General features: G+C 42.7%; 1 protein-coding gene across 1 annotated transcript; it reads right to left on the bottom strand.

Moving 5' to 3' along the window:
- Positions 1 to 6,008: 6,008 nt before the first annotated feature.
- efhc2 (EF-hand domain (C-terminal) containing 2) lies at positions 6,009 to 27,528 on the bottom strand. The gene is made up of 15 exons (XM_036958692.1): positions 27,408 to 27,528; positions 26,870 to 27,058; positions 26,575 to 26,725; positions 26,154 to 26,377; positions 25,626 to 25,877; positions 23,098 to 23,205; positions 22,634 to 22,772; positions 18,554 to 18,719; positions 17,439 to 17,581; positions 17,053 to 17,249; positions 16,834 to 16,967; positions 16,376 to 16,570; positions 8,073 to 8,165; positions 7,879 to 7,981; positions 6,009 to 6,964 (listed from the first exon to the last, which is right to left on the bottom strand). Exons 1-15 carry the CDS (start codon positions 27,447 to 27,449, stop codon positions 6,827 to 6,829), a joined length of 2,274 nt encoding a protein of 757 aa, XP_036814587.1. The 5' UTR covers positions 27,450 to 27,528; the 3' UTR covers positions 6,009 to 6,826.
- Positions 27,529 to 27,651: the final 123 nt, after the last annotated feature.

The following is a 27,651-nucleotide window of genomic DNA, read 5'->3' on the forward strand; positions in this document are numbered from 1 at the left end:
GTCAGTGTAACTCAAACCCAGAGGTTAGAGTCCCAGGTGGGGTCATACTTTAGCTGAACAGCACATGAAATTGCATATGTGAAAAACGTGAACATGTGTGGTTTAAAAAACACTTTATTTCACGTGTAAAATGTCACAAAGTGTTCCAAAAATACATTTTCACATGAGAAGTGTTCCAAAAATACATTTTCACATGAGAAGTGTTCCAAAAACACATTTTCACATGATTTGTGAAATCCTGTGGTTCAACACGTGATAACATAAAATTTCACTGTTAGGAATTGCTGTTCATTTTGGGCGAAATATTTTTCATTTTACTGTACATTTCCACAGTAATACGATACTGTATTAGTATTTTGCTATATACAGTGCATTCAGAAAGTATTCAGACCCCTTGACTTTTTACACATTTTGTTACTTTATAAAGTATAAAATTGATTCAATTGTTGTTGTTTTTTCTCATCAGGTTTTTTCTCATCAGGTTTTTAGATTTTCTTGCAAATGTATTAAAGTTTAAAACTGAAATATCACATTTGCACAGCGATTACAGCCTTGAGTCTTCTTCAAATGTATTCAAAATAAAAAATGGAAATATCACATTTACATAAGTATTCAGACCCTTTACTCAGTACTTTGTTGAAGCACCTTTGGCAGCGATTACAACCTCGAGACTTCTTGGGTATGACGCTACAAGCTTGGCACACCTATATTTGGGAAGTTTCTCCAATTCTTCTCTGCAGATCCTCTCAAGTTTTGTCAGGTTGGATGGGGAGCGTCGCTGCACAGCTATTTTCAGTTCTCTTCAGAGATGTTCGATCGGGTTCAAGTCCGGGCTCTGGCTGGGCCACTCAAGGACATTCAGAGACTTGTTCCAAAGCCTCTTCTATGTTGTATTGGCTGTGTGCTTAGGGTTGTTGTCCTGTTGGAAGGAGACCTTTCGCCCCAGTCTGAGGTCCTGCACGCTCAGGAGCAGGTTTTCACCAAGGATCTCTCTGTACTTTTCTCCGATCATCTTTCCCTCGATCCTGACTAGTCTCCCAGTCCCTGCCGCTGAAAAACATCCCCACAGCATGATGCTGCCACCACCATGCTTCACAGTAGGGATGGTGCCATGTTTCCTCCAGACACGCGCTTGGCATTCAGGCCAAAGAATCCACTCTTGGTTTCATCAGACCGGAAAATATTGAGAGTCCTTTAGTTGCCTTTTGGCAAACTCCAAGAGGGCTGTCATGTTCCTTTTAATGAGGAGTGGCCTCCGTCCACTATTGGTGGAGTGTTGCAGAGGTTGTCCTTCTGGAAGGTTCTCTCATCTCCACATAGGAACTCTGGAGCTCTCCCCCGATTGCTTAGTTTGGCCGGGCTGCCAGCTCTAGGAAGTGTCTTGGTGGTTCCAAACTTCTTCCATTTAAGAATGACGGAGGCCACTGTGTTTCTTGGGGACCTTCAATGCTGCATCATTTTTTGGTACCCTTCCCTTTGCTCTGACATGCACTGTCAACTATGGGACCTTATATAGACAGGTGTGTGCCTTTCCAAATCATGTCTAATCAATTGAATTTACCACAGGTGGACTACCAATCAAGTTGTAGAAACATCTCAAGGATGGTCAACGGATACCGGATGCACCTGAGCTCTATTTCGAGTCTCATAGCAAAGGGTCTGAATTCTTATGTAAATAAGGTATTACTGTTTTTTATTTTAACGTGTGTCAATCACAATGCACTTGGGTGGGCTACTTTTTTGGCCCATCCTGCAATTCAATTTGGCATGCCTCACTTGCAATTACATTTAAACTTATAGGATACTTTAGATGTGTTTATTATTTTATAGTAAGTTACCGGCTACTGAGTGGAAACAACGTTTAATGTATTTCAACAGCTGAACTCTATTAGACTAACTAAGTGCGGAGATGTATTATAGGTCATGAATCTGTAGGTGACTTCTGTGAATGCTACAGACTTCGTGGCACTGCAGAAAGATCTGTATACCCCTCAATCCAGAGGTTGTGACTTGAAATCCCAGGTGGGGTCATATTGAATGTCAGCACAAAGTAATCATGTGAAATGTACCACTAACCTTAAAAATCCCACACCATTTAATTACTTCCCTTACAAAAAAACACCTGAAATTTACAGTTTCACGTGCAGTTTTCTTTACATGTGAAAACAGAAGAGACAGAAGAGGTCAGTTTTTCCCATGTAGTTTCATGATATCACATGTTGAAATGTTGTCTCCCCATGTTGTCACATTTATTTCACACGAGATCATGTTTTCACATGCTCAAATGTTTTCACATGTGCAGCTTCATGTTATGACATGTTGTTTTTACACGTTTACACATGTTATCACATTAACTAGGATCACATGTGAAATTCATGTGGTTTTTCCGTAAGGGTGGACAGGTGTGAGAAATATGGTGGAAAATCCAGAAAACCTCAGCCATGGTTACAACAACCCAACACTTTTAAATCCTTGAGCAGGAGTGAAAGAAACACTTGGGGTTAGAGAATGGTACAGTCAGCAGGGCTACACAGCGCCTTCAGAAAGTGCCCCTTGACTGATTCCACATTTTGTTGTTACAGCCTGAATTCAAAATATTTTTCTTCTTCTCACCCATCTACACACAGTAAGCCATAAATCTTTCACATTTATTAAAAATAAAATACAATAATATCTCATTTACATCAGTATTCACACCCCTGAGTCAATACAGTCACCTTTGGCAGCAATTACAGCTGTGAGTCTTTCTGGGTAAGTCTCTAAGAGCTGTGCACACCTGGATGGTACAATATTTGCACATTATTATTATTTTTTATTATTCAAGCTCTGTCAAGTTGGTTGTTGATCATTGCTAGCAATAAATAAACGTCAGGTAGTGCTAAACACGGCTGCTAGAATTTTGACTAGAACCCCAAAAATGTATCATATTACTCCAGCGCTAGCCTCTCTACACTGGCTGGCTTCCTGTTAAGGCGAGGGCCTATTTCAAGGTTTTACTGCTAACCTACAAAGCATTACATGGGCTTGCTCCTACCTATCTCTCAGATTTGGTCCTGCTGTACATACCTACCAGTACGCTACGGTCACAAGAAAACAGCTGGAGGGCAGGGCTTTCTCCTTTAGAGCTCCATTTTTATGGAATGGTCTGCCTATCCATGTGAGAGACGCAGACTCGGTCTCAACCTTTAAGTCTTTATTGAAGACTCATCTCTTCAGTAGGTCCTAGGATTGAGTGTAGTCTGGCCCAGGAGTGTGAAGGTGAACGGAAAGGCACTGGAGCAACGAACCACCCTTGCTGTCTCTGCCTGGCCGGTTCCCCTCTCTCCACTGGGATTCTCTGCCTCTAACCCTATTACAGGGACTGAGGTGCTCTTCCATGCCGTTCCTAGGAGGGGTGCGTCACTTGAGTGGGTTGAGTCACTGACGTGATCTTTCTGTCTGGGTTGGCGCCCCCCCTTGGGTTGTGCCATGGGGGAGATCTTTGTGGGCTATACTCGGCCTTGTCTCAGGATGGTAAGTTGGTGGTTGGAGATATCCCTCTAGTGGTGTGGGGGCTGTGCTTTGGCAAAGTGGGTGGGGTTATATCCTGCCTGTTTGGCCCTGTCTGGGGGTATCCCCAGACATATCCCCAGCCCTAGGACCATGCCTCAGGACTACCTGGCCTGATGACTCCTCGCTGTCCCCAGTCCACCTGGTCATGCTGCTGCTCCAGTTTCAACTGTTCTGCCTGCGGCTATGGAACCCTGACCTGTTCACAGGACGTGCTACCTGTCCCAGACCTGCTGTTATCAACTCTCTAGAGACAGCAGGAGCGGTAGAGATACTCTGAATGATCGGCTATGAAAAGCCAACTGGCATTTACTCCTGAGGTGCTGACCTGTTGCACCCTCTACAACCACTGTGATTATTATTATTTGACCCTGCTGGTCATCTTTGAACATTTGAACATCTTGGCCATGTTCTGTTATAATCTCCACCCGGCACAGCCAGAAGAGGACTGGCCACCCTTCATAGCCTGGTTCCTCTCTAGGTTTCTTCCTAGGTTATTGCCTTTCTAGCCACAGTGCTTCTACACCTGCATTGCTTGCTGTTTGGGATTTTAGGCTGGGTTTCTGTACAGCACTTTGTGACATCAGCTGATGTAAGAAGGGCTTTATAAATAAATTGGATTGCTTGATTGATAGATAGCCATTTTCAAGTCTTGCCATAGATTTTCAAGCTGATTTAAGTCAAAACTGTATCTAGGCCACTCAATGTCATCTAAGCAACCCTAGTGTATATTTAGCCTGTGCTTATGTAACAGTATTGCTTCTGTCCCACTCCTCACCCCAACCTGGGCTCGAACCAGGTTAGAGCCAGGGACCCACTGACCACATCAACAAGTGCCTCCCACATTTACCCATCGCTCCACAGAAGCTGCGGGCGGCGCTTGCAGAGCAAGGCAAACAACTACTTCAAGGTCTCAGAGTCAGTGACGTCACCGATTGAAAAGCTATTAGCGCGCAACCCTCTAACTAGCTAGCCATTTCACACCGGTTACACTTAGCTCTATTCTGTTTCTTTTTATCCTAAAAAACTCCCTAGTCCTTGTCAATGATAAGCATACCAATAACATGATGTAGGCACCACCATGCTTGAAAATATGAAGAGTAGTACTCAGTGATGTGTTGGTTTTGCCCCAAACATAAAGCTTTGTATTCAGGACATAAAGTTCATTTCTTTGCCACATTTTTTTGCCAATTTTACTTTAGTGCCTTATTGCAAACAGGATGTTTTGGAATATTTTTATTCTGTACACTTCCTTTGTTTCACTCTGTCATTTAGGTTAGTATTGTGGACTAACAACAATGTTGATCCATCCTCAGTTTTCTCCTTTCAGAGCCATAAAATTCTGAAACTTTTTTAAAGTCACCATTGGCCTCATGGTAAAATCTCTGAGTGGTTACCTCCACAACGGCAAATAAGTTAGGAAGATTGCCTGCATCTTTGTAGTGACTGGGTGTATTGATAAAACATCCACAGTGTAGTGAATAACTTTACCATGCTCAAAGGGATATTCATTGTCTGCTTTTTATTTTTACACCATCTACCAATAGGTACCCTTTGTGAAGCATTGGAAAACCTCTGGTCTTTGTGGTTGAATCTGTTTGAAATGTACCGCTTGACTGAGAGACCGTATTGTATGTGTGGGGTACAGAGATGAGGAATCGTTCATAAATGTTAAACACTGTTATTACACAGAGTGTGTCCATGCAACTCATTATGTGACTTGTTAAGCACATGTTCACTCCTGAACTTATTTAATCTTGCCATAACAAAGAGGCTGAATTCTTATTGACTCAAGACATTTCAGCTTTTAGTTTTTGAATAATAATTTAAAAAAATGTCTAAAAACATTTCACTTTGACATTATGGGCTATTGTGTGTAGGCCAGTGACACAACATTAATACTTTCTCAAGGCAATGTAGCCTTCCTGGTTGTAGGCTAAGTGTGGATGCCTCTGCCCTGCCAGAAGCTTAACCTAAGCATGGTGGATCCCTTCTCAGGCCATTTCCCCTCTTATCAACTCAGCACTTTAGAGGGGATACAGAGGATCCAGTGTAATCATAATGAATGCGTGTGCCTGTCTGCCTGCGGAAGAAATATGGTTCTGGTTTAACGCCTCATTTCTTTTACAGTGTCTCTGAGGCCCTCTCCCTAACACACACAAACGCTGTCTTACTATACTTGTGAGGACTTTTTGGCGACCAACAATTGATTCCCATTCAAAATTCTATTTTCTCTAACCCCTAACCCTAACTCTTAACCCTAAACCTAATCAGTAACCTTAACCATAATTCTAACCCTAGCCCCTAAACCTAACATAGCATTTTTACAAGAGTTCTGGCAAAATTTCCTCACTTCTCAGAATTTTTGTTGGTTTACTATTCTTATGAGGACTTCTGGTACTCACAAGTATAGTAAAACGTGCACGCACGCGCGCACACACACACACACACACACACACACACACACACACACACACCCACACACACAGTATACTGTTTTTAAGGGTCTTTGTTTTACACATAACACAATTCAAGTGTACACACCGTTTCCCACACATGTTAAAAGGGCCGATGTTTGGTTGCAAATGTAATCCATGTTCTTTAATTGAAAGTGAAAATATACACAGAGAGCAGCGAGGTGATTGAGTTCATAGGATGATGATCTGCTGGTACTCCTTGCTATCTCTCAGTCCTTGTGCTGGGTTGGTTAGAGTGTTGGGTTGGTTAGAGTGTTGGGTTGGTTAGAGTGTCGGGTTTGTTAGAGTGTTGGGTTGGTTAGAGTGTTGGTTAGAGTGTTGGTTAGCGTGTCGGGTTGGTTAGAGTGTTGGGTTGGTTAGAGTGTTGGTTAGAGTGTAGGGTTGGTTAGAGTGTTGGTTAGAGTGTAGGGTTGGTTAGAGTGTCGGGTTGGTTAGAGTGTTGGGTTGGTTAGAGTGTCGGGTTGGTTAGAGTGTCGGGTTGGTTAGTGTCGGGTTGGTTAGAGTATCGGGTTGGTTAGAGTATCGGGTTGGTTAGAGCGTCTGTCGGGTTGGTTAGAGTGTTGGGTTGGTTAGAGTGTTGGTTAGAGTGTTGGGTTGGTTAGAGTGTCGGGTTGGTTAGAGTGTTGGGTTGGTTAGAGTGTTGGTTAGAGTGTTGGGTTGGTTAGAGTGTCGGGTTGGTTAGAGTGTTGGTTAGAGTGCTGGGTTGGTTAGAGTGTTGGTTAGAGTGTCGGGTTGGTTAGAGTGTTGGGTTGGTTAGTGTCGCGTTTGTTAGTGTCGGGTTGGTTAGAGTGTCGGGTTGGTTAGAGTGTTGGGTTGGTTAGAGTGTTGGGTTGGTTAGAGTTGGTGTTGACACTACCGAACACGTCTTCCAGAAGGACAGAGTAGTTGATGCTCTTCACCTCTGGGTCTCTGGCTTCCCTGCTCCAGTCCACGTTAAACTGTGGACAATCAATAAAGTTGATTCAATTCAACAACAGCAAGACAAAGGGCTGAAGACAAGACAAGACACTGGACTAGGCCCTCATTGGGGATGACAGTTGACTTGCTTGGTTAAATAAAGGTTAGATGTACAAAATTAAATCATTGGCACACTAGTAACGTCCCTGAATGTGGAGGTAGACAAGGCTTATGCACGCCAAATACATTCACAAAACATTACAGCATTGGCATTAAAATAGTGCAATGTTAGTGGTAAAAAAAGCATGTGCATTATTGTTCAAACAGTGTGTTAGCTCCACAGAGACAAGAGTCCCAGGCGGATACAGGTAAATCCCAGGCATCAGCAGAAGACAATCAGGAAAATAACAGAGCCTGGATGATGGGCCAATCAACACAAAGCAAGTCCTCAAGCAGAAATAGGCAACTCTTCTGATGTCATCAGAGTGAGAAAAAATGTGAGGACGTGAAGAGGCAAAGTCACGGCAGCCATTGTCACTCCTCTCACGTGGGTCTGTGGAGCAGGTTTAGAAACGCAGTTTACCCCACCAGAGGATCCCTGACTAGTTTGGGCTTTAGACTGCATGAGGAAGAGAGGAGCTGGGAACCAGTGAAAGTACACTGCTAGAGAACGAAAAGAGAATGACAGAGACAATACAGACGCACAGGCTCTCACACACACACGCACATGCAAGCTCACGGGCATGCACACACACGCGAAGAGACTGATTCACAAACAGTGCTCTCTCTCTCTCTCAATTCAAGAGGCATTATAGGCATGGGAAAAATATGTTTACATTGCCAAAGCAAGTGAAATGTGAAATAAACAATAACAAGTGCAGATGGATCTTTTTTAGCTGGCTCTGTGCCAAACGCTAAATCTCTCTCATGCTAAATGACCCACTGAGTCTCTCACCTTCAGGGCGTCGTCAGGCAGGACAGGGGGAGCAGGGTTCTCTCTCCAGTTGATCCCTGCCAGAAAGGCATGGTAGTCCATCTCCTCAGAGCCTGCATCAAACCTGGACACACCACAGGACTCTGATGAACTGTTGTATAAGCACACTTCCACTCCCAGTGCTACTCCTCTTTCTTTCAGATCTAATTTCTTACTTCTTGAGGAGGGCCCTCAACAGGTCCTCAGCCAGTGGCAGCTGGAAGGCCTTACAGATGGTCCTGGCCTCCTTGGTGGAGAGATGACCAGTCCTGGATACACAGACCAGACCGGACGAGCACAGATATTAGGCAAGCACAGATGAGAAATCATCATTGATGAAAGGCTTGAGTGTGTGTGTGTGTGTGTGTGTGCACGTGTATGCATGTGCGTGTGTGTGTGTGTGTGTGTGTAAGAGGCCACAGTTGTTTTCCCTGTGCTTTTGAGTAGTCTGGAGCCAGTCCTTGACATTATGACATACCGTCTTCATTACAGGGGCATTGGATAGGGAGGACATTTTAGACAAATCTGAAACTAACCCAGGGTAACTACATGGCCACATAAACAAGCTATGCTGATTGACCCTGTGGCGTGGCTAGCTATCAATTTCCTTTATGCCACATTTCTACTGTGCATGTGTGTGTGTGTGTGTGTGTGTGTGTGTGTGTGTGTGTGAGTGTGTGTGTGTGTGTGTGACTGCTACATAATATGCAGGTCTGTGGGGATCATCTGGTTCCAATGCTCCACTCACACACTGCTGGAACTAATTGCTGCTACTCAAGCAGCTAAGGATCTGGGGCCGCTGGCCAACTGATTGATGGCGGGCCGTGACGGTACCTGCCTGTGTGGCTCTGTGTGTGTGGGTATGGGGTATATACACTATATATACAAAAGTTTGTGGACAACCCTTCAAATTAGTGGATTTGGCTATTTCAGCCACATCGATTGCTGACAAGTGTATAAAATCGAGCACACAGCCATGCAATCTCCATTGACAAACATTGGCAGTAGAATGGCCTTACTGAAGCACTCAGTGACTTTCAACGTGGCACTGTCATAGGATGTCACATTTCCAAAAAGTCAGTTCATCATATTTCAGCCCTGCTAGAGCTGACCCAGTCAACTGGAAGTGTTGTTATTGTAAGGTGGAAATGTCTAGGAGAAACAATGGCTCAGCTGCGAAGTGGTAGGCCACACAAGTTCACAGAATGGGACCGGCGAGTGATGAAGTGCGTAAAAATCATTTTGTCCCTCGGTTGTAACACTCATTACCGAGTTCCAAACTGCCTTTGGAGCGTCGGGAGTTTCATTAAATGGGTTTCCATGGCCGACAGCAGCACACAAGCCTAAGATCACAAAGCGCAATGCCAAGCGTCCGCTGAAGTGGTGTAAAACTCACTGTCATTGGACTCTGGAGCAGTGGAAACGAGTTCTCTGGAGTGATGAATCACGCACCATCTGGCAGACCAACGGACGAATCTGGGTTTTGCCGATGCCAGGAAAACGCTACCAACCCAATTGCATAATGCCAACTTTAAAGTTTGGTGGAAGAGGAATAATGGTCTGGGACTGTTTTTCATGGTTCGGGATACGTCCCTTAGTTCCAGTGAAGGGAAATCTTAATGGTACAGCATACAATGACATTCTAGACGATTCTGTGCTTCCAAATTTGTGACAACAGTTTGCGGAAGGCCCTTTCTTGTTTCAGAATGACAATGCCCCCGTGAACAAAGCAAGGTCCATACAGAAATGGTTTGTCGAGATCAGTGTGGAAGAACTGTGTGTGTGTGTGTGTGTGTGTATGTGTGTGTGTGTGTGTGTGTGTGTGTGTGTGTGAAAAGTGTGTGTGTGAAAGTGTGTGTGTGCACACCCATACATGTACAGTGAGCTCCAAAAGTATGGAGACAGTGACACATTTTTTCTATTCCAGCACTTTGGATTGGAAGTGATACAATGACTATGAGGTTAAAGTGCAGACTGTCAGCTTTCATTTGAGGGAATTGTCATCTATATCAGGTAAACTTTTTGTACATTCACTTTTAAACTTTATTATTTGGTCCCATATTCCTATCACACAATGATGACATCAAGCTTGTGACTCTACAACTTGTTGGATGCATTTGCTGTTTGTTTTGGCTGTTTTTCTGATTATTTTGCGCCCAATAGAAATGAATGGTAAATAATGTATTGTGTCATTTTGGAGTCACTTGGAGTCACTTTTTTTGTAAATAAAAATATGCTTCTAAACACTTATAGTTAATGTGGATGCTACCCTGATTACAGATAGTCCTGAATGAAAGTCACAGATGCACAAATATCACACCCCCAAAACATGCTAACCTCTCACCATTACAATAACAGGGGAGGTTAGCGTTCTTCTTGTGTGATCTCATGTTGATCACGTGATTTAATGTGAAGTTAATGTGATAACATGTGACAACATGTGTCAACATGTAAAGCAACATGTGATAACGTAAAACTACACGTGACAACATGTGAGCACGTTAAAACACAACCTCATGTGAAATAAATGGTTTCATGTGAAACATGTGATACCATGAATACGATGCTGTATTTTTACAGCAGCATTTTACAGCTCAATTAATATGATGCTGTTTGCATAATGTGGACATTATGGAAATATGGTATATATTTATTGCCAAGAATACACTTCTGCATTTTGCCTAAAGTTGCAGAAGAAATGAAGTAAATATATATAAAAACTTGGTGTTATTTCTAAAGGACAGTATTCTGCTGTATTCTTATTTCAATTACTGTAAAATCTGGTACTGTGACCACAATTGGGACTTAGCCATAAATGGGATTGAAACTCATACCCTCTCGGTTGCTAATAACCTGAAATGTCCTGCTACAGTGCAGCTACACCACCAGATCTGTGAGCATGAAAGAGATATGGGCCACAGACTTATTGGCAAGAATGCGTTTCTGCACTTTGCTTAAAGTTGTCCAGAATCAAGTAAATAATTGTCCAATTATCTCCACCAATGTAAAAGTAGCAGTGCTCAACGACACAACATCGTGAAATACACATTAATTCTTTGGGGATTTGAACTTGCAACCTCATGGTTGGGAGAACAGCAATGTTTCAAACTTTGTAAGAGAACGTGTCAGTAATGAGCTGCACTGCAAAAAGTTTATTGTGAATTTTCCAGTATGTTAATTATTATTATTGATTTATTTTCACCTTAATTTAACCAGGTAGGCCAGTTGATAACAAGTTTTCATTTACAACTGCGACCTGGCAACTTGTTGATGTGAATTTCTCATTTCTTACCTGGAAATTACTATTAAGTAAGTTATTGTAATATTTACAGTCATTTACAGTAACTCACAGGACACTTGCTGCCACTGTGCAGTGATCTACTGTGCATTCACGGACTCTTCTGTTGACAACATGGGCATTACTTTCTGATTGGCAGCATACTGTAGCAGCGGAAGCCTATCAAAAGAGTGCATGTGTAGCTTATTGGAGGTGTGGCTTTCAGCCAGCTCTTTTTGGTCTCCCATGGAAGGGAATGTCATCCCAGTTAATCTGCTGTGTTGTATTCTGTTAATATGTTCTGTTGAAGTCTGTTTATAAGCAAAGCTGTTAATTATGTAGCCTTGTTAAAGGCTGAAATAAGTGCACACACTACAGAAGAGCCACCCAATATTTAATAGCTAGTCTCCATATTATTGTATTACTTGCACACTTACCATACCACCAGGTCAGTCAGTGTGATGATTAGTTACAGTAAGTTACTGTGCTTTTTACAATTACCCACTTACAACAACTTGACATTGAGGTCAAAATTAAACATTAACTTCCTGTGAACCAGCTGCCATTCAAGTACTCACAGCTCAGCTCTTGATTGGCACAAGCTCTAACAAAATGTCATAAAAGGTACTCAACCTTAAACACAATGATAAAACCACTTAAACTGGTACATCATTCGGACTGACGGTTGGCACAAATACATCATATTTTAGACCATGCCCTTAAATATGCTAATGAGCCCCCACAAGCACATTGCCCCACCAACGTTTCAAAGTGCAGTATAGCCTCGTTCACATGCTAGTTGGAACACTGAAATGATCAATTCGTTAATTGGTTGAATGCCGCACGGTTGAATGCCGCAACTACAACCAGTTGGCGAGTCAGACATTTCTGAGTTCCCTAGCTTAATGCTGCATTTGTTACCACATATGACTAGGAAAAATACACTTGAACAGCCCTCGAACTGGTAATTGCTGGTGGGAAACTCGCCTGTCATCCTGAGCTCCCCGTTCTCTCACATGCTGACCTCTGACATGACCTACTAAGGAAATTACCTTTATAACAGTATTTTTGCCAGTTAAATGCAACAACAAAACATTATTAATAAAAAGTGATTTATTAATATGGTTTTTGAACACTATAATTTGTTTACAAGCATGATACCTGTACTTTTAGTTTATGGTTTACGCAGCTTGTAGGCCATTAGCCAATCAGTGTTTCTCAACAAGTTGAAAGCACATGAATGCATCCAACTGGTATTTACGACTTCACAACTGGTAAATGACCACCTCCCACATGGTTATGAACGCAGCATTAAAATGTAAAATATTGGGTAGAAAAATGTACCATTATACTAGATTATCTGCACATGTACTCTAAAAGGTACCGACCAATACCATGTGAGTTCCTATTTGTACCTCTGTACCCTTGACCTTTTTGTACACCAGGGAACAGGGTACCGTAACGTAGTTATAGCTCCGACACTGCCAAAGGACCAGCTATGTAGGTGTCGGCTATTGCCTTTTTATGCTTAAATCTAGGCCTTTTGCTCCCGAGTGGCGCAGCGGTCTAAGGCACTGCATATCAGTGCAAGAGGCATCACTACGGTCCCTGGTTCAAATCCAGTCTGACTCACATCCGGCCGTGATTGGGAGTCCCATAGCGCACAACTGGCGTAGCGTAATCTGGGGTAGGCCGTCATTGTAAATAAGAATTTGTTCTTACCTGACTTGCCTAGTATTTTTTTATTTATTATGTCAAGTGTCCCTGAACACTGCTACTTCTTTCTTTGGTGTTGTTGGATAATCACACAATTATTGACTTGATCCCGGGAAACTTTTAGCAAAGTGGAGGAATGTATTCTTTCCAATAAATCTGTGGTCGATCGCTGTCACTGTCACAGACCTGGTGACAAAGAAGGGAATTCAGGTTGCTGTCATCTAAGAAGTTGTGAGTTGGCTGCGTCCCAAGTGTGCTAACCAATGTTGAGGTCAATTCTGTTTAAGTTCCAGTCAATTCAATAAGGAAAACAAATTCCTGATTTTACAGCATTGAACATAATTGGAATTTCTGAATACAGTTTGTTGTTGTTATTTTACTGACAAAATAGAGTTAGAAATTACCTTAAAAGTTGTTTCCCCCAGGCCGGAGGTCAATGGGGCGACGCACAATTGGCATAGCGTTGCCCGGGTTAGGGAGGGTTTGGCCGGTAGCGATATCCTTGTTTCATCGCGCACTAGCGACTCTTGGACGCTTGGTTGGGTTGTGTTTCGGAGGACGCATGGCTTTCGACCTTCGTCTATCCCAAGCCCGTACGGGAGTTGTAGCGATGAGACAAGACAATAACGACTAACAATTGGATACCACGAAATTGGGGAGAAAAAAAAAGTTGTTTCCACTAATTTCACCGTAACCCAGTAGCCGGTAACTTACTATAAAATAATAAGTCCATCTAAAGTATCCTATAAGTTTAAATGTAATTGCAAGTGAGGCATGCCAAGTTGAATTGCAGGACAGGCCAAAAAGTAGCGTACCTCCAAGTGCATTGCGATTGACAGTATTTACAGTGCCTTCGGAAAGTATTCAGACCCATAGACTTTTTCCAAATTTTGTTACGTTATTTGTTATTCTAAAATTGATTTAAAAGAAAATATCCTCATCAATCTACACACAATATCCCATAATGACAAAGCGAAAACAGGGTTTTAGATGTTTTGCAAATGTATTAAACATAAAAACACAAATACCTTATTTACATAACTATTCAGACCCTTTTTATGAAACTAGAAATTGATCTCGGGTGCATCCTGTTTCCATTGATCATCCTTGAGATGTTTCTACAACTTGATTGGAGTCCACCTGTGGTAAATTCAATTGAGTGTACCCTGATGTAGACAGCTTGTCTGTCGAAACATTGGTTATTAGGTTATTCAATTATTGCATCTGAGCTCCTAGAGTGTGTGGCTCTCCTTTTCTTTTTCATATTCAATTGATTGGACATGATTTGGAAAGGCACACACCTGTCTATATAAGGTCCCACAGTTGACAGTGCATGTCAGAGCAAAAACCAAGCCATGAGGTCAAAGGAATTGTCCATAGAGCTCCGAGACAGGATTGTGTCGAAGTACAGATCTGGGGAAGGGTACCAAAAAATGTCTGCAGCATTGAAGGTTGTCACAAGAACACAGTGGAAGTTCGGAACCACCAAGACTTCCTAGAGCTGGCCGCCTCACCAAACTGAGCAATCGGGGGAGAAGGGCCTTGGTCAGGGAGGTGACCAAGAACCTGATGGCCACTCTGACAGAGCTCTAGAGTTCTTCTGTGGAGATGGGAGAACCTTCCTGAAGGTTCCATTATCGTTATCCATTATCACGTTGAATGTGAAATTTCACGTGATATCATGTGAAAACGTGTTTTTTTGGAACATGTGAAAATGTTTTTGGGGAACAATTGACATGTAACATTTCACATTTGAAAACTTGTTTTTGGAAATCTTATCATGATATTACATGTGAAATAATGTGAAAACTTGTTTTTGGAAATCTTATCATGATATTTATTACATGTGAAATAATGTGAAAACGTGTTTTTGGAACACTTCCATCAATCAAATGTATTCATAAAGGCTTTTTTACATCAGCTGATATCTCAAAGTGCTGTACAGAAACCCAGCCTAAAACCCCAAACAGCAAGCAATGCAGGTGTAGAAGCACGGTGGCTAGGAAAAACTCCCTAGAAAGGCCAGAACCTAGGAAGAAACCTAGAGAGGAACCAGGCTATGAGGGGTGGCCAGTCCTCTTCTGGCTGTGCCGGGTGGAGATTATAACAGTACATGGCCAAGATGTTCAAACGTTCATAGATGACCAGCAGGGTCAAATAATAATAATAATCACAGTGACATTTCACATGAGTAAAAGTGTTTTTGGAGCGCTTCACATTTAATGCCCCCGTGCACAAAACGAGGTCCATACAAAAATGGTTTGTCGAGATTGCTGTGGAAGAACTTGACTGGCCTGCACAGAGCACTGACCTCAACCCCATCAAACACCTTTGGGATGAATTGGAATGCTGTCTGCGAGCCAGGCCTAATCGCCCAACATTAGTGCCCGACCTCACAAATGCTCGTGGCTGAATGGAAGCCCCCGCAGCAATGTTCCAACATCTAGTGGAAAGCCTTCCCAGAAGACTGAAGGTTGATATAGAAGCAAAATGGGGACCAACTCCATATTAATGGATTTTGGAATGAGATGTTCGACGAGCAGGTGTTCACATACTTTTGGTCAGGTAGTGTAATTTGCATCTGTTGAAGTCTATCAAAAGTGTGCGAGTTTGAGCATGTGCAGATCTTGGTGGTAGGCCTATGGAATAATTATTTCTGAATCAGCACTAATTAGATTGAGCAATAAAAGCCCTAATTGTGGTCTTCTTAAATTAAAGTAGTTTTTGACAGTATGGAGCACAACACGAGCGAGTTTAGAAGGGAGGAACTCTCTTAAACTTTTATTTCATATGGCTGGGAACCGCACTGCAGCAAGAACACATTTTTCGCTGGCTGTCCACTGGTCACAAAAACAATGATTAATAGGCAGTTTAAACGTCTTCAATTCAACCATTATTGGGTTCAAATACACGTTTAGATTTGTGAACAGCCACCCACAACAACCACAATCCGTAAGGCGCAAATAGCTAAATGAGAGAGCAGCATGGTGATTCACATCAATGCGCTTTCTAGATATCAATAATAAGTGATATCCGTATCGCCGTAGACTACACCACTGCTGTCATCCTTACCTCCAAGCGTTTATTCAAGTTGGATAATCTTTGGATGCCAACAGCAGTCGCACCATTGGAAGGCATAGCTTTGACTGTAGCCTACAAAAGCCTATTCCTGCTCCTGGTGGTTCATCATAGTGGTCTCTGATTTGTGGTCAGACTTGCTCAGGCAGAACCAACTTAAAATTGCAATTTTTTCTATGCTGATTCGAATGCACTTGAGAAAACAGAAAGGTGTCAGAAAACACTCACGCAAACATCCTTTCTGATTTTAAAAGTAATCCTAGAAGTAATCATCTAGTTTTTCTAAATTATGTGTAAACATGTATCTGTAAACATGTGATCCGTTACTCCCCAATCGTGTACATGTGTGTGTACCTGCGTGTCCACGTCCCTGTATGTCTGTGCCTGAGTGTGTGTAAGACTCCCTACCTGTGTCGGTCCTCGTGTGTGAAGGCTCTGGTCATGTCGGAGAAGCTCTCAAAGTGTTTCTTGCGTAGGTGGTCCTGAGCCACAGCCAGCATGAGACCCACCTCTGCCTCGGGCTGCTGGCGCTCACAGAAACAACGACCGAGCATCATCACCTCGTGCTCCGACAGACCACACTCCAGACCCACCAGAAGGCCCCTGGCAAACACACACACACACACACACACACACACACACACACACACACACACATTTGCTTCAAGGATCTGCTTATAAACTGCTTATGAACACCATAGTTTGATGACTACTAAATCTTGGTACTGGGGCTCTAGTTCCTGGCCTCAATCTCATTTGGATCTGGCTTTGTTTTTCTGAATCAGAAAACACCCAAATCAATCAATTGGGACCATACTGTAAACGGCTGTCTAGAGAGAGAAGAGGAAGAAAGAGGAGTGTACTACCTGAAGGGTTCATAGGGGATCAGTCCAGTGTTTCCAGGGTCACTGAGGGTGAGGAACTGTTTAATCTCATTCTGTTTGTCCTCAGGGATGGAGCGGATCTTACTGATAATGGAGCCCATGTTAGCCCTGGGGAACTGGATAGAGAGGAGAGAACGAGATGAGGAGAGGAGAGAGAAAAAGAGAAGAAACAAGAAAAGAAGAGGAGAAAGTGCATCCCACCTCCTCAGCGTGTTGCTCCATGTAGTTGAAGGCGTACTCATCAGCGTCGATCAGCTGGAAGCCTTGGTTGTTGAGGCTGATCCTGGCTCCTACATACAGGTCCTGGGCACTGAAATACTGGGACATCTCACTCTTAAACAGCTCCTGACCAGGCTTCTTCACTCTGCCACGCTCAAGGAACTTACCCGCCAACACACCTGGAGCGGGGTGGGGGGGTGGGGGGGGGGGGGCAAAGAGGGGGATGTTTATGTGTGGAATATGTGGAAGAAGTCATCTCAACCTGTCAAAGTACTGCGGAATCCCCATTAGTATGTCTACTTGTCTCTTATGGGTATTCTAGAAGTGTCGACTAATAGCCTGGTCCTAGCTAGCCAAACGGTCCCTACCGGTGTTCCTCTGAGGCGGTTCGTACACACAGATGGTGTCGTCACTGAGGTAGAAGGAGATTATGAAGAGTCTATCTCTGTCGATGGGATTTTCAGTCACCATCTTCCCCATAAACCTCAGCACATTGCTCTCAAGGCCCTGTCTGGTAGGGGGAAACACACACACACATGCACGCATGCAGACAAGCAGGCAGGCACTCTCTCTCTCTCACACACACACACACACACACACACACACACACACACACACACACACAGACACACACACACACACACACACACACACACACACACACACACAGACACACAGACACACACACACACACACACACACACACACACACACACAGCGGGAGGAGTTAACATATATCTAGACACTTACAGTAGATACAGCATCTAAGAAGCATACATATTACTGTCAAGTGTCTACAATGTAATTCTCAAATTTAGGCTGTAAGGCAGTGAAGTGAAGCTAAAACGTGTAAATTTGGTTTTGTAATCTATCAATTTAACTCTATAATGAGTGAGAAAGTTAAGGGGAAAAAGCTTACCTCTCACCATTACCAATAACAGGGGAGGTTAGCATTTTTTGGTGTGGTATGATCTTTCTCACTCATCATTATTCACAATTGTCCATCATCATGGCAGATTCCACATTAATGTAGAGGTGTTCAAGAGCATCCTTTATTCTTATTTGCAAAAGGTTTGTAGTCACAAGTTTGATGTAATCATTAAGTGCTAGGAATATGGGAGCAAATACTAAACTTTGGACAATATTAATACACTATTAGTGAATTTGTCAAAATACTGACTTCTTCAAATGGGGGGACTAGACACATAAAGTGCATTCCTTTCTAAATGGTAAAACAGATATGTACTGTCACCTCATAAAACATTTGATATCAAATCCAAAATGCTGGAGTATAGAGCCTAATTTATACATTTTAGCATCATTGTCCAAATAAAATACAGAGGGGAGTGAATCAAGTTTTTTTTTAAAGAGTAAAACTTATGAGAGGTAAGTTACAAACGACAATGTCTTACGGCACTTTGACTTGAACTGTAGTGACCTATCCTAAGTAGTATCTCCTGAGTGGTGCTTTCTTGACTCTCACCTGTCTTTCTCCATGAGCTTGCGGAAGTCTTTCTGTGGGGGTTTGGGCAGCAGGCCCTGGCAGGAGCACAGAGAGTCCTCTTCAGAGCCAAAGCCATTGTAGGGAGGTACAGGCCTGGGGGGCTTAGGGGCCAGAGGTGCCTTGTACTGTACTGGGCTGAAGTCCTCTGAGAGAGAGGACAAAGAAATGGATAAAGAGATATATATACACTATATATACAAGGCCAGCATCCCGGAGTCGCCTCTTCACTGTTGACGTTGAGACTGGTGTTTTGCGGGTACTATTTAATGAAGCTGCCAGTTGAGGACTTGTCTGTTTCTCAAACTAGACACTCTAATGTACTTGTCCTCTTGCTCAGTTGTGCACCGGGGCCTCCCACTCCTCTTTCTATTCTGGTTAGAGACAGTTTGCGCTGTTCTGTGAAGGGAGAAGTACACAGCATTGTACGAGATTTTCAGTTTCATTGCAATTTCTCGCATGGAATAGCCTTAATTTCTCAGAACAAGAATAGACTGATGGGTTTCAGAAGAAAGTCTTTGTTTCTGATCATTTTGAGCCTGTAATCGAACAAACAAATGCTGATGCTCCAGATACTCAACTAGTCTAAAGAAGGCCACTTTTATTGCTTCTTTAAATCAGCACAACAGTTTTAAAGCTGTGCTAACAAAATTGCAAAAGGGTTTTCTAACGCTCAATTAGCCTTTTCAAATGATAAACTTGGATTGGATAACACAACGTGCCATTGGAACACAGGAGTGATGGTTGCTGATAATGGGCCTCTGTATGCCTATGTAGATATTCCATAAAAAAATCTGCCATTTCCAGCTACAATAGTCATTTACAACATTAATGTCTACACTGTATTTCTGATCAATTTGATGGGCTTTTCTTTCAAAAACAAGAACATTTCTAAGTGACCCCAAACTTTTGAACGGTAGTGTATGTATATACAGTACCAGTCAAATGTTTGGACACACCTACTCATTCAAGGGTTTTTCTTTATATGTACTATTTTCTAGATTGTAGAATGATAGTGAAAACATCAAAACTATGAAATAACACATATGGAATCATGTAGTAACCAAAAAAGTGTTAAACAAATGAAAATATGTTTTATATTTTATATTCTTCACAGTAGCCACCCTTTGCCTTGATGACAGCTTTGCACACTCTTGGCATTCTCTCAACCAGCTTCATGATGTAGTCACCTGGAATGCGTTTCAATTAACAGGTGTGCCTTGTTAAAAGTTCATTTGTGGAATTTTTTTCCTTCTTAATGCATTTGAGCCAATCATTTGTGTTGTGACAAGGTAGGGTTGGTATACAGAAGATAGCCCTATTTGGTAAAAGACCAAGTCCATATTATGACAAGAACAACTCAAATAAGCAAAGAGAAATTATAGTCCATCATTACTTTAAGACATGAAGGTCAGTCAATCCAGAACATTTCAAGAAGCTTGAAAGTTTTTTCAAGTGCAGTTGCAAAAACCATCATGATGAAACTGGCTCTAATGAGGACCGCCACAGGAAAGGAAGACCCAGAGTTACCTCTGCTGCAGAGTATAAGTTCATTAGAGTTAACTGCAACTCAGAAATTGCAGCCCAAATAAATGCTTCACAGAGTTCAAGTAACAGACACATCTCAACATCAACTGTTCAGAGGAGACTGCATGAATCATGCTTTCAATGGTCGAATTGCTGCATTAGAAACCACTACTAAAATACAACAATAATAAGAAGAGACTTGCTTGGGCCAAGAAACATGAACAATGGACATTAGACCGGTGGAAATCTTTCCTTTGGTCTGATGAGTCCAAATTTGAGATTTTTGGTTCCAACCACGTGTCTTTGTGAGACGCAGAGTAGGTGAACGGATTATCTCTGCATGTGTGGTTCCCACCATGAAGCATGGAGGAGGAGGTGTGATGGTGTGGGGTTGCTTTTCTGGTGACACTGTGGTTTATTGAGAATTCAAGGCGCACTTAACCAGCATGGCAACCACTGCATTCTGCAGCCATATGCCATCCCATATGGTTTGCGCTTAGTGGGACAATCATTTGTTTTTCAACAGGACAATGACCCAACACACCTCCAGGCTGTGTAAGGGTTATTTGAACAAGAAGGAGAGTGACGGTGCTGCATCAGATGACCTGGCCTCCACAATCACCTGACCTCAACCCAATTGAGATGGTTTGGGATGAGGCGGACCGCTGAGTGAAGTTAAAGCAGCCAACAAGTGTTCAGCATATGTGGGAACTCCTTCAAGACTGTTGGAAATAGGATGGCTACTTCAAAGTTCTTGAAATTTTCCATATTGACTGACCTTCATGTCTTAAAGTAATGATGGACTGTTGTTTCTCTTTGCTTATTTGAGCTGTTCTTGTCATCATTTGGATTTGATATTTTACCAAATAGGGCTATATTCTCTGTACCACCGCTACCTTGTCACAACACAACTGATTGGCTGAAATGCATTAAGATGGAAAGAAATTCCACTTTTTTTTTTAAAGAAGGCACACCTGTTAATTGAAATGCATTCCAGGTGACTACCTCATGAAGCTGGTTGAGAGAATGCCAAGAGTGTGCAAAACTGTCATCAAGGCAAAGGGTGGCTACTTTGAAGAATCTCAAATATAAAATATATTTTGATTTGTTTAACACTTTTTTGGTTACTACATGATTCCATGTGTGTTATTTCATAGTTTTGATGTCTTCACTATTATTATACAATGTAGAAAATAGTAAAAATTAAGAAAAATCTTTGAATGAGTAGGTGTTCTAAAACTTTTGACCGGTAGTGTATAAATATATATATAGACAAGGAGAGACGGGGGGGGGGGGGGGGGGGGGCAGATAAATAGATCAATAGAGAGAGACAACAACAGTTGAAGGAAGAGAAGAGCAAGAAGGAGAAAGAGTAGAGATGGAAAGAGAAGGCAACAGGGGTAACAGTAACCTATATAACCTTTGACCCCCTGAGGTCCCCAACAGGCCTCTCCATCATTGATCGGCTGTGACTAATACAGAGAACCCCCCCATAGCCAGCCTAACCTAACCTAGCCTAAAAACACATGAGGGGGGTGGGGGGCAGGGTAGGGTGGGGTGGACTGGCAGTCTAACGCCCACAGACAAGAGTTTGGTTACTGCAGACTGGTTGAACCCCCCCCCAAAACCCTCCCATCTACAGATAGCGGACACCATTTTGATGGCGCAAAGCGTCAGATATGTTGCCGAAAACACAAGTGCATGAATCATGCTGATATCGGCTTCATTTGAAAGCTTCTCGCTCAGGGAGGCCAAATGGCTGGCGGCGGTGGGGCGATCACTGGTATCTAGTGTTGGTCAGGGCCAGGGAGACAGTTAGGCCTGGGGCTGTTATCCTCACTTTGAGCACCTGGAAAATGTTATACATCTGAAATCTATAATTCCAAATCTTTGTTAACTATAATGTCAGTGCTGCAAACGCCACTCTATCACCCAAGTCCACCATTGTTGATCCAGGCCTGGTTACTGTAAAGCACTTTGAGACAAATGTTGTAAATGTTGCGTTTCATACAGTATATAAACACAATTTGATTGATTGTCAGGGATTATTGTAGGGCTCACATGGTTTTGATACAATGGAGAGAATTGCATAAAAAAATGTAATAATAATAATAATAATAATAATAAAATGATTATAATGATGTTATTTTAATCTCCAACAGGTCACAAATTGAGCCTTCACTAAATCTGAATGACACAATCTGAATTAGGGATATGGAGAGCATTTAAGGGTAAATGTACAACATTTTCAGATTATGGGAAATACTTGACAGTGGCACTGAAAACAGCAAAATAACATTGACATTGTAAAACAGGGGTACTTGAGTTTGAATGGTCAAGGTAGTGAAACTAACAGTTTATTATAGTTATACTGACACCCTGTGGTTATACACCAGAACCGCAGGTGATGGACTTGGGTGTGGGATATGGCATCGTGTGTGTGTGTGTGTGTGTGTGTGTGTGTGTGTGTGTGTGTGTGTGTGTGTGTGTGTGTGTGTGTGTGTGTGTGTGTGTGTGTGTGTGTGCGTGTCTCACCAATGCCGTATTTGGAGCGGTAGAACTCTTTGGTGAAGTTGTCACAGTCACAGATGACCACCCTGCGTCCCCACACGTTGACCATGCCCCCCAGAGTCAGGTCACTGTCCTTATAGAACTGCTCATGGACCGCACCTGTCTGAGAGAGAGAGAGAGAGAGAGAGAGAGAGAGAGAGAGAGAGAGCGAGAGAGAGCGAGAGAGAGAGAGAGAGAGAGAGAGAGAGAGAGAGAGAGAGAGAGAGAGAGATTAGCTGAGAGTAAGCTCCCATCTTGCAGTTAAATTTGCTGGATCAAACTGATCCTGTACACTCAAAGAAACAGAGATAAAACTTTTGGAAACAAACGGCTGTTTCTACAACATCCCTTACAGTCACATAAACCCTCGGCTTATTTTCCGTATAGCATTCAATATGGACAAATTTGTCCATTTTTTGTCTCTAAAAAGACTCCGCAACAGCACCTACTTTGAGGCTGTCCAGGATGTAGCGTCCTCCCTGGCCCATTGGACCAAAGACGTTGAGCACCGTACGGTCTGTGATATCTCCGGGCTGACGCTTGGGGTTGGGAGAATGCTGCAGGAGAGAACAGAGGAGAAAACACACCAATGGAGAAGAGTCAGAAACACACACGCACACACACACTTACACGATATAGAAACACGCATGCCAAGCTAAAACACACATACACACGCACTACAGCAAACCACACAACTCCAAACACTACACCAACCACACCACACTACACCAAACCACACCACACTACACCAAACCAAACCACACCACACTACACCAACCACACTACACCAAACACTACACCAACCTCACCACACCACACCAACCACACCACACTACACCAAACCACACAACACCAAACACTACACCAATCTCACCACACTACACCAAACCACAATACACCGAACACTACACTAACCACACAACACCAAACCACACCACACTACACCACACCACACTACACCAAACCACACTACACCAACCACACCACACTACACCAAACCACACAACACCAAACACTACATCAACCACACACGCACTACACCAAACCACACAACACCGAACACTACACCAACCACACCACACTACACCAAACCACACTACACCAACCACACCACACTACACCAAACCACACAACACCAAACACTACATCAACCACACACGCACTACACCAAACCACACAACACCAAACACTACACCAACCACACCACACTACACGAAACCACACCACACTACACCAAACCACACTACACCAAACCAAACCAAACCACACTACACCAAACCATCACCATAACCACAGCACACAGATTGGCTGGTACTTGCCTCCTGGTTCTTGGTCATGGAAGCAACATAACAGGGAGAAAGAGAAAGAACATAGACTGACCAAATCATCATCATTTGTCTTGAGGGACAGATTTAATTTGTATCTGGGGAGAATCGTTATGTCCAACTGGCTAGGAAGTTCAGATGCAACCTTTCAGGATGACATTTATAGAAAGGCAAACAGCATGACAATCACTGGATTTTACAAAAGGAAAACAACTGGAAAGGAACGATGAGTTAGTGTCTGAACAGTGACTAGAGAAGAGATGAGGAAAGATGCTTCAGGGAGGCTAGATGTTACTGCAGACCGGTCAGAGTGGACGAGAGCTCTGTGAGGGGGGAGGCCAAAGCCATTCAAGCAGAAGAGGAAGAGAGCCACCTTTCCTCTTGTGACTATACTTCAACCAAAACATATCACAAATGCTGCAAAGCAGCGAAACAATGGTAGTTTAGATTTCCTATCTTCTGCCCTTCCTTTAATTTCTTGAACGTTAAGGCAAAATGTAGATTTCCGCCTAAAGAGACATTCCCAAAAGTAATTATTTTTAATGGGATGGCCATAAACACTAACTTGTAATGCTGCATAGTTTTAGAAAGGTTTGGAACTAACCTTTATGGTATAAATAGTTTAAAATGAATCACTTTTGAGGACACAAGCTCAAGTACATAGTACAAATATTATAAAAATATAGAAAATCATATGAATATAAGGCTTGAAATTACTGACACGTTTTCTAAAAAAGGTAGCAATCAAATTATAAACAACTTAATATAATATTTCACCTTTATTATAACTGTAAAATAAATATTAGAATATTAAGTGACTACAAATTTGGCCCCGTTTCATATAACTGACAACAGAGCATTTTCTGCCAAGCATCCTCTGAGCGACACAGAGACAACATTCAAATATTTGAAGACTCGTTACAACTTCATCTTTCCGCACAATGTGATTTCGTACCTCTGTGACCAAAACAAAGTGGTCGTGTTTCAATTCTACAAAATAAAGTAGCCTTTTTTCATGTTGAGAGCTCTAAATCCGTCTGAGAATATCACAGCAAGATAAAAACTCAGCTGCTGGATTCGCTAGACTGTCCCCTCTCCTATGCAGTCTCCCAGGCTGAGTTCCATTGCTCAGAGGCAGAGCAAATCAATCATTTGTCTGGATAGGCCAGAAAATGTGACACGCCACTCCCTATGCAAATGAGGGGTGTGAAACCTTACACTGAAAGTCAACTCTGCTGACAGAGTGGTAGTGGAAAGTGTCTGTAAGCTTTCTGCTCCAATAAGGCAGTGGTTCCCAAACTGTGGGGAGGACGAAATTCGGCAGTGCATCAGCACTTTTCCTCTTGTCATTGCAGACGTTAGAGAGCTATTTATACAGTAAGTTGTCAGGAATGTTCAGATCAACTAGCCCATGTCAAGTAACATTTTTTAGCTAGGTTTTGTAGCCCATTGATTTTGTTGTAATGTCTGAGTCACTCAGATATCACATGAGCACACATAGGATATGACAGAATGTGTAGAAAGCAGGAACTTTGCTTTAAAATGGCAACAACAAAAAACACCTCATGCTGGATGCACCCCAATTATGGAAAAGGCGACCCGAGTGAAAACGTTTGGGAACCATTGCTTTGTACACACATTTCCCATCTAACCTTGGGCAGCTTGCTACGGTGCAGAAACTTGGGGGTGGCATCCCGGCCTGAGTTGGGGTAGATGACCTCCCTGATCTCTATGGTGTCATCGGCCAAGAAGTAGTGCAGGGTAAGCTCGCGCGGGTCCCCAAACATGTTCTCTGAGTCGTCCCAGTGGCAGAAGAACCGCAGCACATTGCGGTCGTGGTCCAGGAACTGCTTGAGCGTGTCCAGCCTCTCGTATGGACGAAGCGGCTTCATACTCTTCTCCATCTGTGGATACACAGACTGATTATTGATAATACTGTATACTTTATCAATACATAAAGTCTACAGTATACAGCTTGGTAGCTACAGATAGTGTCTGTATGTATAGAAGTAATGTAATTGTGATAATATGCCAAGGCTGGCACCTTGGCATTAGATCAATAGCAAAGCACTATGTTCAACACAGAAGATGGTACCACTAAATCCATAATGTCACCTTCTCTGTTATACCTCTTTTCCTCCCTCTCACCCTCCCTCATTCCCCCTCCTCTCTAATCCCACCTCTTGTCGTAGGTTGCTGTAGGGGTCCAGGGGAGTGGAGGTGGGGGGGTTGAGCCGTACCCCCATCTTCCTGAGGAAGTTTCTGGTGAAGGGGTCACAGTCAGTGACCATGAAAGTGCGTGAGTACAGCACCATCTGCTGGTTGATGTTGAAGTCGTGCACCGTGTAGAAGCACTCATCATCTGGAGGGGGCAGTGGGATGCGGTGCCGACGAATCAGCGTTCCTGAAAATAGGAAAAAACGATTACATTTTTTAAAATGTTTAGATCTTGTCATAGTTAAACCTCTTTAACATAGAGGGCTTTTCCTGTAATCATCCGTATTTTTGCAGGTACTGGTTTCTGTTTGAATAGGGGGTAGAAATTCAGGTAGATCTCAATCAGCAATTTACCTGCTCATGACCTAAGTTAAAATACCTCACCTTGTGGTATTCCGCTGTTCTTTAATTCAGGCTCTACCACCTGGATGGTGTCGTCTTCCAGGTAGAAATAGATCTTACACTTCCTGACGCGGTATTTCTCCTCTCGCTTCTGAGGCACAGCCTCCTGGAAGAAAGCATTGAAGCTCAGCACCTGAGGGAGAGGGAGGGATGGTGAGAACGGAGCAGTCTGTCCAACTCAGTCTGTCTATCTGTCTGTCTGTTAGTCTGTGTGTCTGTAATCTACTGCACCTTTCAAAGATTATTTGGAAAGCACAACAAACATTCAATGACAGACCTGCTTGTCAAAGGCCACCCATGATGGAGTGTCACTGCCCTCTCCATTGGGAAAGACAGAATAGTTTGGTTGAGACTTCTGGCCCAACAGCAACTCCCCTCCAATGCCTGGCTTCCCTGAGCCCACCATCATGCGGACCCCGTTGGAATAGTCAAAATGCTGGGACTTGTGGAATTTGTCTTTCCCCAACTGGATGAAAGGATGTCACAAGTCAGTCAAGTAAAGACTAGAGCCATATTCAGAGAAAATATTATGGTTTGTGGCTTTATTTATTTTTATTTAACCTTTAACTTTAGAGGATAATGTCAGAAAAGCAGGAATTCATCATATTCAATGTGTTTTCTTAAGGTTCTTGCAGCAAACAGGAATGCATTTTAATGCAATGAACTTGCACAATCTATGGACGATGCTGCTAGGGAGCATGCTAGCATAGCTATGCGTTGTTCTATTCGTCTCAAAATAGGCTAACTAGGGTCAATAATCCAAATCATCTCAAATGTATCCACTAATTTAACAGGAAACATTGCACAAAACTTACGTTTTTGTTGAGAGAATTTCCAGGCAGCATCGGCAGTGCCATAGTGGCATTAATTGGGATATAAATATACTTTTCCCTCCGTCCAACTCGTGAGAAGTTCTTTCGTCCTTCCCGTTTGAGGTTGCCATGGAGCGTGCTGTTATCTTGCGTTGCCCGGCAACAGTGCAGTGTCAGAATCCAGGGTTGCAACATTTTAGCAACATTCTAAGAAAATTGTAATATTGCAGAAACATTTTGCTACATT

The sequence above is a fragment of the Oncorhynchus mykiss genome, chromosome 22, assembly GCF_013265735.2.
Source record: "Oncorhynchus mykiss isolate Arlee chromosome 22, USDA_OmykA_1.1, whole genome shotgun sequence".
In the NCBI taxonomy this organism is placed as follows: Eukaryota; Metazoa; Chordata; class Actinopteri; order Salmoniformes; family Salmonidae; genus Oncorhynchus; species Oncorhynchus mykiss.

Bases quoted from the DNA above. Each gene is read 5' to 3' on its own strand.
- efhc2 (XM_036958692.1), bottom strand. From the start codon at position 27,449: ATGGCACTGCCGATGCTGCCTGGAAATTCTCTCAACAAAAAC. The intron at 17,250-17,438 runs GTAGGGACCGTT...ACCCCGCTCCAG, and splicing joins ACCGCCTCAGAGGAACACCG to GTGTGTTGGCGGGTAAGTTC. The intron at 16,571-16,833 runs GTAGTACACTCC...TGTGTTTGCCAG, and splicing joins ATCCCCTATGAACCCTTCAG to GGGCCTTCTGGTGGGTCTGG.